The 13,268-nt window shown below is 45.1% G+C and overlaps 1 protein-coding gene across 1 annotated transcript; it reads left to right on the top strand.

The window, feature by feature from the left end:
- The first annotated feature begins 4,076 nt into the window (after nucleotides 1–4,076).
- LOC133339242 (zinc finger protein 501-like) lies at nucleotides 4,077–12,983 on the top strand. Its single transcript, XM_061547387.1, has 3 exons — nucleotides 4,077–4,152; nucleotides 5,774–5,964; nucleotides 11,435–12,983. The coding sequence occupies exon 3, from the start codon at nucleotides 11,463–11,465 to the stop codon at nucleotides 12,981–12,983; it is 1,521 nt and encodes a 506-aa protein (XP_061403371.1). The 5' UTR covers nucleotides 4,077–4,152; nucleotides 5,774–5,964; nucleotides 11,435–11,462.
- Nucleotides 12,984–13,268: the final 285 nt, after the last annotated feature.

Here is a 13,268-nt window from a genome sequence, read left to right as displayed (position 1 = left end):
CATACAACATTTTGTGTATTAATGTCAAACATGGAATATGTGCTGTCAGGACAAAGTATCTGTTTTGGTGGTAACCTGTACAAAAACTCACGTGAGAGCTGTTATTTTTGTGATACGAGTCAAAGGGTATTTTTGTGAATCAGGACGCATCTGACTGGGGCAACTCATTGTCTTTGAAATCGGGAGCATAGTCGGATCATTCATCAGTTAAGGTATGCCACTTATAAGTTACGTATAGGAGATACATTCTCCACAAGAACACTAATTATCATTTTGTGTTACGTATACATTTTGTCGAACTGAGACTTGAAATGGACCTTGCCGATGAACATCAGTTGAAGCAAGCCGGACTGTTGAGACATTGTACACCAAAACCAGTCCACAGGTGGCTTGTACTGAACACATATGTAGTGCCATAAGAAAGGGGGGGCTGCTGGGGGCTCTAGGATCCTAGGCAGATAAGCCCTCGGCGCGAGGCGCTAGAATCCCAGGCACCCCAAACAGTTGAGCCCTTTGGCGCCACCAACGGGGGGGGGGGCTGTGCGTGCTCTGTGGGATATCTGGGGGCGCACACAACCCCACCCCTCGTTCGTTGGGGACGAGGCATAAAAGGGCAGCTCCCTGGCCGATCGGGGCCAGTTGCAGCTCAAGACCCAAGATCAGCCAGCTTAGTACCCTGGACCCCCTCGTCCCACTTGTCCTTGTATGGGCCGGGACGTTGTGAGGGCCAGTGGTGGGACTCTGGGACTCCCGGCTCTACGTCCTTGTAAGGGCGAGTTCCGAGGAAGCCAGAGTCCAGACCCGCACCTTGGCTGGGTCGGGTCAATTAGCCTCCCCTAGGGTAATTGCAGCCGGAGGACCCCAGAGCGTAGCCAGAGTAGTGTATCTAGGCTGTAACAGAGTATCAGGACTGTTGGAGTGTTGTATTGTAATAAAGAAGATACCTCTACAAGTGTCTCCGGAACCCATTACACATGCATTCCTAAAAGGCCGTGGTATTTATAGTTTGTGTAAAACATTCCTTTGTTTCGTGTAGAGAACGTTGAATGAAAGATGTTTGCCGATCTGTTTTTTCTCAAGGAGGTACTTTAAAGAGCACATTTGAAGGCATCGTGGATTTTTGTTACAGATTTGTATTCTAGCCTAGGTTTTATTGAATTTTAAATTCTATTCAAATAAAACTTTAGATATATCTGTCTGCATTGATATCCCACCTTGTTTACCACATGTTTACCTAAATATGTAGACGCTCCCTCTGAAGACGTCACCTCAAATTAACGAGTGGGTTACGTCAGGGCCTCCCCCTCTCTCTGGCTTGTGATGTCACCAAGAGCAGAACTCGTCTCCACGGAATCTAACGACTGCACTGTCTTGGAATGTATTTACACAGTAATCAAATCTTCACAACTGCCAGGGAACACACATTAAAAACCACTTAATGTACAATTGGAAGGCCTCTTGAATTGTCTTGAAACTGAAAAACGTGTAAGGAGGTCTTCAAGGAGCAGAGTCTGAGATTGACGTGTGAAATTTGAAGTTCCATAAGCCGATCGTTTGTGATGCAAGGACCCAATAAAGAGGGCAGCTGGGAAACGTCACCATTCGTGAAGGTGACCTGTGAAGGCTCTAGGGTTTGACTTCCAGGTCACTAATGGAGCCCGAGACAAATCACATCCATTTGTGGATGTGGAGTTTTGGGAGGACTTTTCGGACAAGGTCGAGTAGAAGCAGACAGCATGTGTGACCATAAGTGTTGGGTAGGCCTGTAACCAAAAGCATGAGACACGGTTTCCCAATGTTTATTTCAATAGTTTAATTTTTAGTTGATTTGGAATACAGTACGTATTTCAATTGTGATGTAAATTTTAGTTGACGTTTACCTAACGCCATTACTTGGGTAAGGGTTAAGTATTGAATATCGCGTTTTTAGCTGTCGCGTGGCATTTTCCAAGAACGTAACCTACGATATTCAAGGGGCGGCTGTATTTTCTGTCGATCGAGTACAGCAGGCCTATGGTACCCTAAATAGGCTTGGTGCTTTGGGTTCCTTGATTTCGATGTCTCTGCCTCTGCTCACATTCGTTGAGGATTTTTATGATTTTGGGCAGGCCCATCTAAAGCTGCGTGACCAGGAGTTGGAACCATTTCCTGTTCAACTCGGCTTGTGACAGAAATTCACTCTGGCCCAATGCATTACATTTGTAATGTGAGGTTACACCTGGATAATAATGATGGGCTCTGCCGGCCTCAGCCCGCAACTAATGGGGAGTCGAGTTAGGGGCGTGGCCCTGGAGCCGTACATTAGCTTCGGGAAAGTTCCAGGGGTGTGGCTGAGGATTGGCTGCGGGGCATCACGTGGGCCAGGGATTTAAAGGAGCGGAGAAGCCACGTGGCTGGTGCCGTGGTCCGGAGCCTGCCACGTGGCGGGCCGCCGCAGTCTCTCTCTCACGCTGTCAGCCAACAGCGTGAAGGAGCAAGGGAACTGGAGGAACGAATGTGGTGGAAGCTGTGAACGAAACTGAATAAAGAATTCTCAATTGACGACGTCTCAACGGGGTTTATTACACATTACATAGCATGTTCAATAATTATGTAGTTTGAGGAGCTCACAATGGCCGTATAAATAAATTGCATTCGTCGCGGTTAAAAATAATATGCTTATCGATGACTGGTTATAGTTAAGGGATTATACTGGTAGGAACGAAGTGAACCAGCCTACAATAGATTATATCGTCCCTCCGTCCGATTACGTGTAGCAACATCGCCCCCTACTGCAAACACTTGGCAGGACCCTACAAAAACCTTTAGACTCAGTGAGGCTTTCCTGGCTAAACAAGTGTAACATTCCCTTATAATTACCTGAGATAGTTTAAAATTAACTCACAGCGGCCTAAAGCCTACAGCTAGGCCTAAAGCCTAGAACTAGGCCTCAAACTCTCCCTTCGTATCGTACCCCCGCCATTTCATTTTATTATAGCCATTCATTTGTTCCTACCAGCCCACCCCGCAGGGACCTGTTTCCCTGCTGGTCAGCCCTGTTGCATCTGCTGATGATCTGGTAATGGCTACTCAATGAGATGGCTGGCTGAGGTGCCATCTCTTGTTTTGCCGGACACACAGTAACAATAACAACAACCGCCATTCGCCACTAAGTGGCGGTCACGTCACCATGGCGCTTGTGCCAGGCTATGTGCACGGGGTAGACCCAGGTGCCATGGGTCGACTGACTCAGTTGACTGGCCGATGCACCATCTGTACCCCCGACTGTGCCAACACACAGTGTACACACACGCACACAGTTTGTACACACACAGTGTACACACAGTGTACACACACACACAGTTTGTACACACAGTGTACACAAACACACAGTTTGTACACACAGTGTACACGCACAGGGTACACGCACACAGTTTGTACACACAGTGTACACACACACAGTTTGTACACACAGTGTACACACACACAGTGTACACACACACAGTGTACACACACACAGTGTACACACACACAGTTTGTACACACAGTGTACACACACAGTGTACACGCACACAGTGTATGCACAGCGTACACGCACACAGTGTACACGCACAGAGTACACACACAGTGTACACACACACACAGTTTGTACACACACAGTTTGTACACACAGTGCACACACACAGTTTATACACACACAGTGACGTCACCACTCATTAACTCGTCGGCGTGAGACGCCAGGGAAAGCTGTTCGCCGCTAGTGACGTCATGTCACCAAGATATTCAATCCCCCCCCCTCCACCGCGCGTTTGACTGGCGGTTCATTAACATAATTTATTTCATTGCGACGGGTTCAGCAACCAAGCCCAATCACCCCACGTGGGCCCGGCTTGTTAACATAATTTATTCAATTACACCGCTGCTTGTTGTGGGAGGGGATTGTGTGATGAACCCCGCTAGTGACGTCATGTCACCTCCTGCTGCCGCGTGACGTCACGATATATCCGGAAGCTGCTGCACCGCGCGCGCGCTCACTGAGATCCGAGGGGAGAAGTTGACATCGTGGTGGTTGTTGTTGTTGTGGTGGTTGTTGTTGTTTACCCAGGCAGAGCCTCGCTCCGTCTCTCGTAGGGATATCAATTGAGTAGCAGCGAGTATGGAATCGATGTCCAGGTTGGAACATTACAACGCGGGGCCTAGCCATGCGGGGCCTTGCCTCCTGCCCTCGCCTGATTGCATTTGCTTTAATTCTCTGCTTAAGTTTAATTTGTCTTCATCTGACTCACTACTTTGAAACTTTGTTTCTTTTAAGTATTTCTACAGTTTTTTTATTATCCTACCAGGCCAAGCCCACTTCAGCTGCTATACCGCTCTTGTTTTCTGAAGCGACCAGCCCAGAACAAAGTGGCTTATCAACGTGTGGAAATGTCTGTCGGTCAAATACTCTAAACGCGTGGTGATGTTGACTCTAAATGTGGAGGGGAAAACCCTGAGGATCCGGAGGAAAATCCACGCGACCACGGGGAGAGAGAGAGACACGCAAACTCCAAATATACAGGAGGGGTCGGGATCGAACCCACCACCTCCTGTAATCCATGAGAGGCAGTAAACATCTCCCAGCCACCATGGTGCACACTCGAGTACATGACCACAATGAGTCTCAGCACTCTAATTCAGGAGCGTTCTGCCGAGTTGGTTTTGCTGATGCACCCTTTAGACCGATGAACAACTATTTTTATGATTATTGTTTTTTTACCCTGTTATCTGGCAACAAAACTGACACCTTTTTTACGAGGAGTCATGTTTGCATAGACCACAATACCTGCAGTCAATGCAAACAAAAAATATAACTGATAATGTATGCACTGTCCTTGAAGTTGATTGGTCCACACCTGAGACAGCTTTCCTTAGAGCCTAGTTTCTCTGATGGTGCATTGTCTTTGAGTTGTGCGCCTTTTGGCGTAATCTGGTCCAACACTATGTGAGACGAGGCTCTAAGGTAAGCTTTCTCGGGTGTGGACCAATCAACTTCAAGGACAGTGCATACATGATCAGAGTTATGTTTTTTTTCATTATGACTGCAGGTATTGTGGTCTATGCAAACATGACTCCTCGTAAAGAAGGTGTCAGTTTTGTTGCCAGATTAAAGGGTAAAAAAAACAATTATATTTTTTACTGGCAAATGAGGTTCCAATGGTGTAAACTATTTTTATATTACCAACCAAGGCTCACAGAGCTGTTAGATATTTTGTCAGAAGCCACCTGGCCATAGATGATAGCTCAACGAAATGGCTTTAAACGTGGAAGATTATAGCAGCCAAATAATCTAAATGCATGTTACTAAATGTGGAGGGGAAAATCGAAGGACCCGGAGAAAAAATGATCCGAGTGAGCGAGTGTACTCATTTGTGTGAGTGTACTCCGTGAGCGTACTCTGTGTGCGTGAGTTCGATTCCAACCCTGACGCATTTATAATTGCAGTTTACATTTTTTATTTTTTCTCTCTCTCCCTGTAGTGGCATTGATTTTTCTCCACATTTAGAAACATGCATTTTAAGAATTTTTCTGCAAAACATTTCCATATTATAACCTACTAAGCTGAGCTATCATTTGTGTCCAGGTCGATTCTGAAAAAGAGCTATGCAGCTCAGATGGCCTCACCTGGTAAAATAAAAAAAGTGTATTGTGTTTGAGGGTTTCCCAATTTAATTTCTTATTTAGCAGTTAAAGATTATGTTTCAGGAGGGTCCTGCATTGCACTGTTTGACCACCTCCAACTATATTTTGAGTTTAGGTTTGGGAGACAAACGGAAAACCCAGTGGAACACCAATGCCGACGGTGACGGCCGACGCCAGGATAGCGGCCACGGGCTCGAAGCGAGGGCAACCCGGCTCTTGTCCCAAGAAAGGAATCTGCTCCCTGCTGCCCTCCACGGTGGCACATCGCCGGCGGGGCTGCACGCTGAGCCCCAACTTTTCTAGGAGGTCGGTACCAGCAATACACTCGTGGCATAACACGCTCGACACATATAACTCCTGGTTACACACCTGGTGTCCGAGGCGACCCTTAAGGAGTTAAGGGTGACCCTCCCCAGCAGTCCCATCCCATTTCCACTTGCAGTGTGCAGCGCACGATCCGGGGCCTGTCGGCGGCCCACTTCAACCCCGACCACGTTGCAATGTGTTGCACTCACGAGTGACATTACCGCCCCACGTGTCCAGCAGAATCCGGGTTTGCCGCCTGTTCACCTGCCCTTCCACGAGCGACGTGGCCCCCATTATTCCTGCCACCAGCTCCCGCAGCCAGTCACCCGCAGTCGCCGCATTCTGGGGTGTTGTTGTCAATATTTGCGTGGGGGTCATTCGTCACCATTATCATGACAGTTTATTTGTGTTGGGTCCACGTGGATTGCACCCCTCTGTGGTCCCCTCTTTAGGGAGGCCTTGGTGTTTAACCCTGGTGCTTCTCTCGCGCGGGCGATCTGGGGACTGTCTCTCACGAGATGCCCCCATTGGTCGCATAGATAGCACGCACGGGGAAGGGCGGTGGCTCCATAAGAGGCCCCTTTCCCACTCCCCCTTACCCTCCCAGTGCGCATTTTTTCGAGTTCTGCCTCTTATTGAGATACTCGCCTGGTTAGCCCCCCGACCATGGAGCGTAGCCCTCCCACCTCGGACTGGACTATCTCCGCTGTAGACTGCAGCTTGGTAACATTCAGGTGTACTTGGGTTACCTCCTCGCGTACTTGGGTCGCATGGCCTGCGTTATCTCCTATACCGGTCTGTATCCCTGCCACCCATCCTGGGGTTGTCTCACGGGATCCCGGAGGCTCCCTCGTCCCCCCCCCCTCACCTCCTCCTCTGGAAGAATACTTGCAATGGTGCTATCCCGTCCCAGCCGTCGGAATTCCGCATGCTCGCGAGCAAATCTCTCACACACACACGTGCGCGTGCTCGGCAAGGGTGTTAAATGGGGGATATGGGCAGTTCGCATCTGGCTGACACCCCGTTGTGCTTGTCAGATGCTGCTGAACTTTCTCGGCGGCAAGGTCATCGATGATCTCGGCAGTGTATCCCGGGCATGCGCTCTGTGTTAGCAAACGTGATTTATTTTCGTGCGCGCTCACTGAGATCCGAAGTGAGAAGTTCACATCGTTGTCGTGGTGGTAGTTGTTGTTTACCCAGGTAGAGCCTCGCTCCTTCTCTGTCTTGTAGGGAGGCCGCTTTGGATTGCACCACTTTTCGATTTCACATTAACATGCTAATTTATTACGTTAACATCACTTGCCCCGGCCACTTCTTTATGACCCTTGGGCTACACCCATTTCAAACCTTCTAAAACAGTCTGCCTCAGCAGCAGACCATGCATTTTCTATCAGAGTGTTTTTGTTTGCATTCTGACCACAAGTATTGTGGTTAATGCACACATGATTCCTTGTTAAAGGTTTCAGTTTGGTGTTTTAACATCTTAACACCTGTTTTGTTGCCAGAAAAACGGAAAAAACCTATTCTCATATTTTAGTACTGGAAAAGGTTCCATGATGAAATATTACAGTATATTATAGGTGAGCCGTGCGTGTGCAGAGAGGACAATAAGGACCTGGAAGTTAATTAATTTTGTGGCAAAAATGCAGGCCTGATAATATGTAAGGATAATGTGGTAAATGAGAAAAAATATAGCAGCGGCGGGGTGTTGGAGTGTGCAGGTGTTACAGGTGTTGATGGTGAACAGGTAAGCTAAAAATTGTGTGAAAAACATAACTTACCCTTGAGTACGCATGGAATTTTTGATGTGTGTTTGTTTCATAGTGTTGGCGCAATTTGGTTCTCAAAAAACACAAAGTCTGCTTTTTTTATATACATTTAAACTCATCTTGGAATGTTTTGTATACGGTTTCTCCACATTTATTTCAGTAATTTAGTTTATTGGGAATACAGTACAGTACTTATTATTTAGGTCAGGCTTAAATGTTAAATATCGGCATTTTAGCTTTCGCACGGCACTTTCCAAGAATGTAACCTCCACGCTATTCAAGGGGCTGCTGTATTTTTTGTCCATCAGCTATAGTACAGGAGTACGGATTTTCAGCAGAAACTAGATCTGCTTTCTTGGTGTAATTACAGCCTATAGTACCATAAAGAGGCTTGGGGTTTTGGTTTGTTTTTGGTTTTCGATGTCTCTGCCTCTTCTCACAATCGTTGAGGATTTTTATGATTTTTGGCTGGCCCATCTAAAGTTGCGTGACCAGGAGTCGGATCCCTTTCTTGTTCAATTTGGCTTGTGGCCGAAATTCCCTCTAGCCGCATGCATTACATTACGTAGCATTTTCAAATAGTTGTGTTTTGAGAAGCTCACAACGACCCTATAAAAAATGCATTTGATACAGTAACAATGATACGCTAATCAATGTCTGGTTATAGTCAAGGGATTATCCCCTGCTGGTCAACCATGTTACGCATGTTGATGATCTGGTCATGGCTACTCAATGATATTGAGTTGGAGAATCGTGTTCTGTACCTGGAGAATTCCATGACGAAATGGGGCCTTGCATATGTTCTACAAAAAGATCACCTCCCTGTGAAAATCTTGACTTAAAGCTTTCGTAACTGCAGGAATTCATATTCTTTGGGTCTTTCGGTTAAGTGACGTGACTTTACCGAAAGACCCAAAGAACACCTCCCTGGGAATTTAATGTCATACAGCACTGCACCTGCTCAGCTCTCCATGAATAATCAGGTCGTTCTACACGTGGTGGAGGAGCTCCTATACCTGGTTAATGTGTTCACGACCAGCTTTGGTTTGGCATCCAAAGTCTCACTTCAAATTGGTCTAGCAGCATTCTTTCATTAGGCTCTGTAACACTATGTGGAAGCTGCCTGGACTTTTTTTACGTACAAAGCTGTGAGTGTCCATCACCAAGGTCTAGTCCATTGCAAAGGTCTCGTCAAAAAACAGGCAATAGTCTACATTATAGACTGCCAATACACTCACCGAGGTTAAGAACCAGGCTACAGTCTACATTATAGACTGCCAGTACGCTCACCCAGAGGCGTAGCTGGGGGGGGCAGGGGGGTACATATGTCCCCGGGCGCCAAGGTAAAGGGGCGCCTAAAAGAGGCTTACAACGTTACATTATCACTTATTGCGGCGGGCGCGGCAGCCTGAAACTACTGCGCAAATCTACACCTCAACCTAAAAGTTTATATATCCCGCCACACATAGCCTACATTGCATGTAATTACATTTTCTCAGGTCATAAGATTTGTGGATGTGGATTTTCAAACTAAAAAAGTAACTATCAAAAAATCATTTTTAGGTTATATCGAGATACATGCAAAAGATGCAGCAAGCCTAGAAAGAGTCATCTTCGAGATACTGAAATTTGACAACATACCTCTAGCCGACTGTCAGGCACAATGTTATCACAATGCTGCTGTGATGACTGGGCATATATCCGGCCTTCAACAACGAATATGTGACAAAAATCACAGAGCATTGTTTGTCAACTGTGACAACCACAGCTTAAACTTAGCAGGAGTACACTCAGCTAAACAGGATCCACTTGTCGTCACGTTTTTTGGAACAGTTGAAAGTATATATTTTTCTCTCGTTCAACAATTCGTTGGGAAGAGTTAAAAAAAGCTGTGCTCATCACAGTAAAGCGGGAGTCTGAAATACGCTGGAGTGCACGATCAGAAGCTGTTAAAGCTCTCTATGAAGGAATGGATGAACTAGTAGGGCTGCTAGACAAATTGTCGGAGGACGTAACTATGACGCCTGAAACCAGAAGTGATGCATAACAGTTACAGGCATGCGTATTAAATTTTTACTTCATAGTTTTATTACATTTCTGGAATGTCATTCTTGGAAAAATGTATCGTGTTCAGAAGCGCTTACAGGGTCCTACTATGCATTTCAAGGAAGCAGCAACTGATCTTGAATCTTTGAAGCATGAATTTGTCCAGCTTCGTGATGATTTGAGCCAAGTTGCTGTAAAAAACGCCAAAACAAGATGCACAGCCTGGGGGATCGATGTGGACAGAAGAATTAGGTGACGTCGGAAGATGCCGGGAGAACTGGCACAGATGTCGATGCAATTCGTCGAAATTGCACAGATTTTGGAAATTTCTATGACACCTTCATCAATGGCCACGAACTTTTCACAGAATTTGGAGATTGCAAAATGCTGCTCGGTAACCGGAATTAAGTTCTACCAGAAACTCCTTTGGATCTTCTTGGTTTTATTGTGTTTTATGGAGACGACATATTTCCGAATTTGCGAATTTCACTGCAAATTTTATTAACACTAGCAGTTTCAATTGCAAGCTGTGAGCGGTCATTCAGCAAATTGAAACTTATTTTGTCGTATTTGCGTGCTTCAATGGGACAAGATCGTCTCAGCGATCTTGCTCTTCTTAGCGTTGAAAGAAAAACATTGGAAAAAAACATATTTTGATTACGTGATTGACCAGTTTGCGACAGTGAAATCAAGAAAAAATAATCTTTTGTAGACTATGTCAACCAGTCTACGACAGTGACTGAGTGAGCCATGTAATATAATTTCTATAAATTTGCTTCTTTATATACAATGTTTCATTAAAATTGTTATTCCTTATTCGATGTAATAGGAAAATGTGATTAAATGGGGGGGGGGGGCGCCAATTTTATAGTTCGTCCCTGGGCGCAAAATATCCTAGCTACGCCTCTGCGCTCACCGAGGTTAAGAACCAGGCTACAGTCTACATTAGTCGTTTTTTTTTCTTCTATTCACTTTATTTGTATTATTATTTTCTATCTACGTGACTTTACCGAAATAACCAAAGAATATTAATTCCTGCAGTCACGAAAGTTTTAAGTCAAAATTTAACCACCTTTTTACCATGCAAGTGTATGAACATGTGAAGTTTGTATTTGCTGTCAAGTATATTGACTCGATTGAACATGGAGGTTAAATCATAAATATAGTTTATTTTAGTTTTGCTTTGGAAATTTTCATAAGAATGGAAATTAACACAGCACATATGCAGCTGAAGTTAAATCTGTTCATCCTCGCATTCAAGCTAATCTGAGCCTGGCTTCACACCTCTAAGTTGCAAATGAACATTAATTTATACATTTCTGCATAATACAAATAGTATGCTTTTCAAAAGCCTTTGCTAGGTTAACAAATTTTTTTTTAAATATTCCTGTCGTAGCTAGACAACCGAAATTGTGTGCTTGGAGTTTTTGGTAAACATTAATTTTGAAGACACTAGGGTGTCCAGGCATATTTATGACCATTTGCCCTCGCATTGTGTGCCTTAACAGCCTGTGTGATGAATTGGGGAATCTCTTTCACTATTTCATGAAAATATGAATATGTATAGATGTGTAAGTCATGTGTGACTGTATATATGCATTCCTCTGTGCCTCAATACTCACGGAGATGGTGTGGATATGTTTTTCTGTCTGCAGCTGATGCTCGCTTTGCAGAGTTGGTCTGATGGAGCAAAGGCACTCAGCGCAGCTCGGTACAAGAAGGAAACAATGCGACCAGCATGCAAACAGCACGGATTGTACTGGAAACTTGACACAGCACCAGAGAACACACACAGGAGAGAAACCCTTCAAGTGCACTGTGTGTGGGAAGGCGTTTGCACAGTCATCAACTCTTCAGACCCACCAGAGAACACACACAGGAGAGAAACCTTTTAAGTGCAGTGTGTGTAAAAAGGTGTTTGCACGGTCATCCATTCTTAAATCACACCAGAGAACACACACAGGAGAGAAACCTTTTAAGTGCACTGTGTGTGAGAAGGCATTTTCAGATTCATCTACTCTTAAACAACACCAGAGAACACACACAGGAAAGAAACCTTTCAAGTGCACTGTGTGTGAGAAGGCGTTTGCACGGTCACCAAATCTTCAAAGACACCAGAGAACACACACAAGAGAAAAACCTTTCAAGTGCACTGTGTGTGAGGAGGCGTTTGCACGGTCATCCATTCTTAAATCACACCAGAGAACACACACAGGAGAGACACCTTTTAAGTGCACTCTGTGTGGAAAGGCGTTGGCAAAGTCATCAAATCTTAAGATCCACCAGAGAACACACACAGGAGAGAAACCTTTTAAGTGCACTCTGTGTGGGAAGGCGTTTGCAATGTCATCAAATCTTAAGACCCACCAGAAAACACACACAGGAGAGAAACATTTTAAGTGCACTCTGTGTGGGAAGGCGTTTGCAAAGTCATCATATCTTCAAACCCACCAGAGAACACACACAGGATATAAGCCCTTCAAGTGCAGTGTGTGTGGGAAGGCATTTTTTGATTCATCTTCTCTTAAACAACACCAGAGAACACACACAGGAAAGAAACCTTTCAAGTGCACTGTGTGTGAGAAGGCGTTTGCACAGTCATCACATCTTCAAAGACACCAGAGAACACACACAGGAGAGAAACCCTTCAAGTGCACTGTGTGTGAGAAGGCATTTTCATGGTCGTCATATCTTCAGACCCACCAGAGAATACACACAGGAGATAAACCCTTCAAGTGCAGTGTGTGTGAGAAGGCGTTTTCAGATTCATCTGCTCTTCGACGACACCAGAGAACACACACAGGAGATAAACCCTTCAAGTGCAGTGTGTGTGGGAAGACATTTTTAGATTCATCTACTCTTAAACAACACCAGAGAACACACACAGGAAAGAAACCTTTCAAGTGTACTGTGTGTGAGAAGGTGTTTGCAAAGTCATCAAATCTTAAAAAACACCAGAGAACACACACGCATCAGAAAATCCACAAGAAGTGTAATCTGAAATCAGCTTGTGAAAGTCAAAGTGCTGCAATGACCCCATTGTTTATGAAACAAGAACTAGAAGACAATCCCAGCCTGGACACTTTGAAAGGTATCAAGGTGAAATATGAAAAGGCGAAAGTGAAATGTGAAGAAGTAACATTGAAGAGCGTAGAAGTGAAGGTTAAATTGAAGATTCAACTCCAAAATCGGACCTTCACATAGATGGAGGCAGTGTGAAGCAGGAACTAAATTCTGACTGTGAGGCAGAGCGAGGCAACTCCCAGGAGTTTGTGGATGTGGAGGTGTGGGTGGACTTCTTAGACAATACAAAGTCAAATGGAGACCAGGTAGATGTGCAAGCTTCAGACAATTAAGCTCCAATGGATGCACCTTTGTCACAGGCCTTTCTAATGAATATAATGTGAAGTTGAACACTCAATTTCTAGGTTCAAACTGCAGTGTAAGAGTGGCCAGTATTTGTGAACCTGTGGGTTGGGGCGATCTCTA

This window comes from Lethenteron reissneri, unplaced genomic scaffold (assembly GCF_015708825.2).
Source record: "Lethenteron reissneri isolate LAM-NWPU_2019-01 unplaced genomic scaffold, ASM1570882v1 scaffold_1696, whole genome shotgun sequence".
Classification (NCBI taxonomy): domain Eukaryota; kingdom Metazoa; phylum Chordata; class Hyperoartia; order Petromyzontiformes; family Petromyzontidae; genus Lethenteron; species Lethenteron reissneri.
The sequence above is the reverse complement of the archived record's forward strand: the minus strand, read 5'-3'. Positions and strand labels throughout refer to the sequence as shown.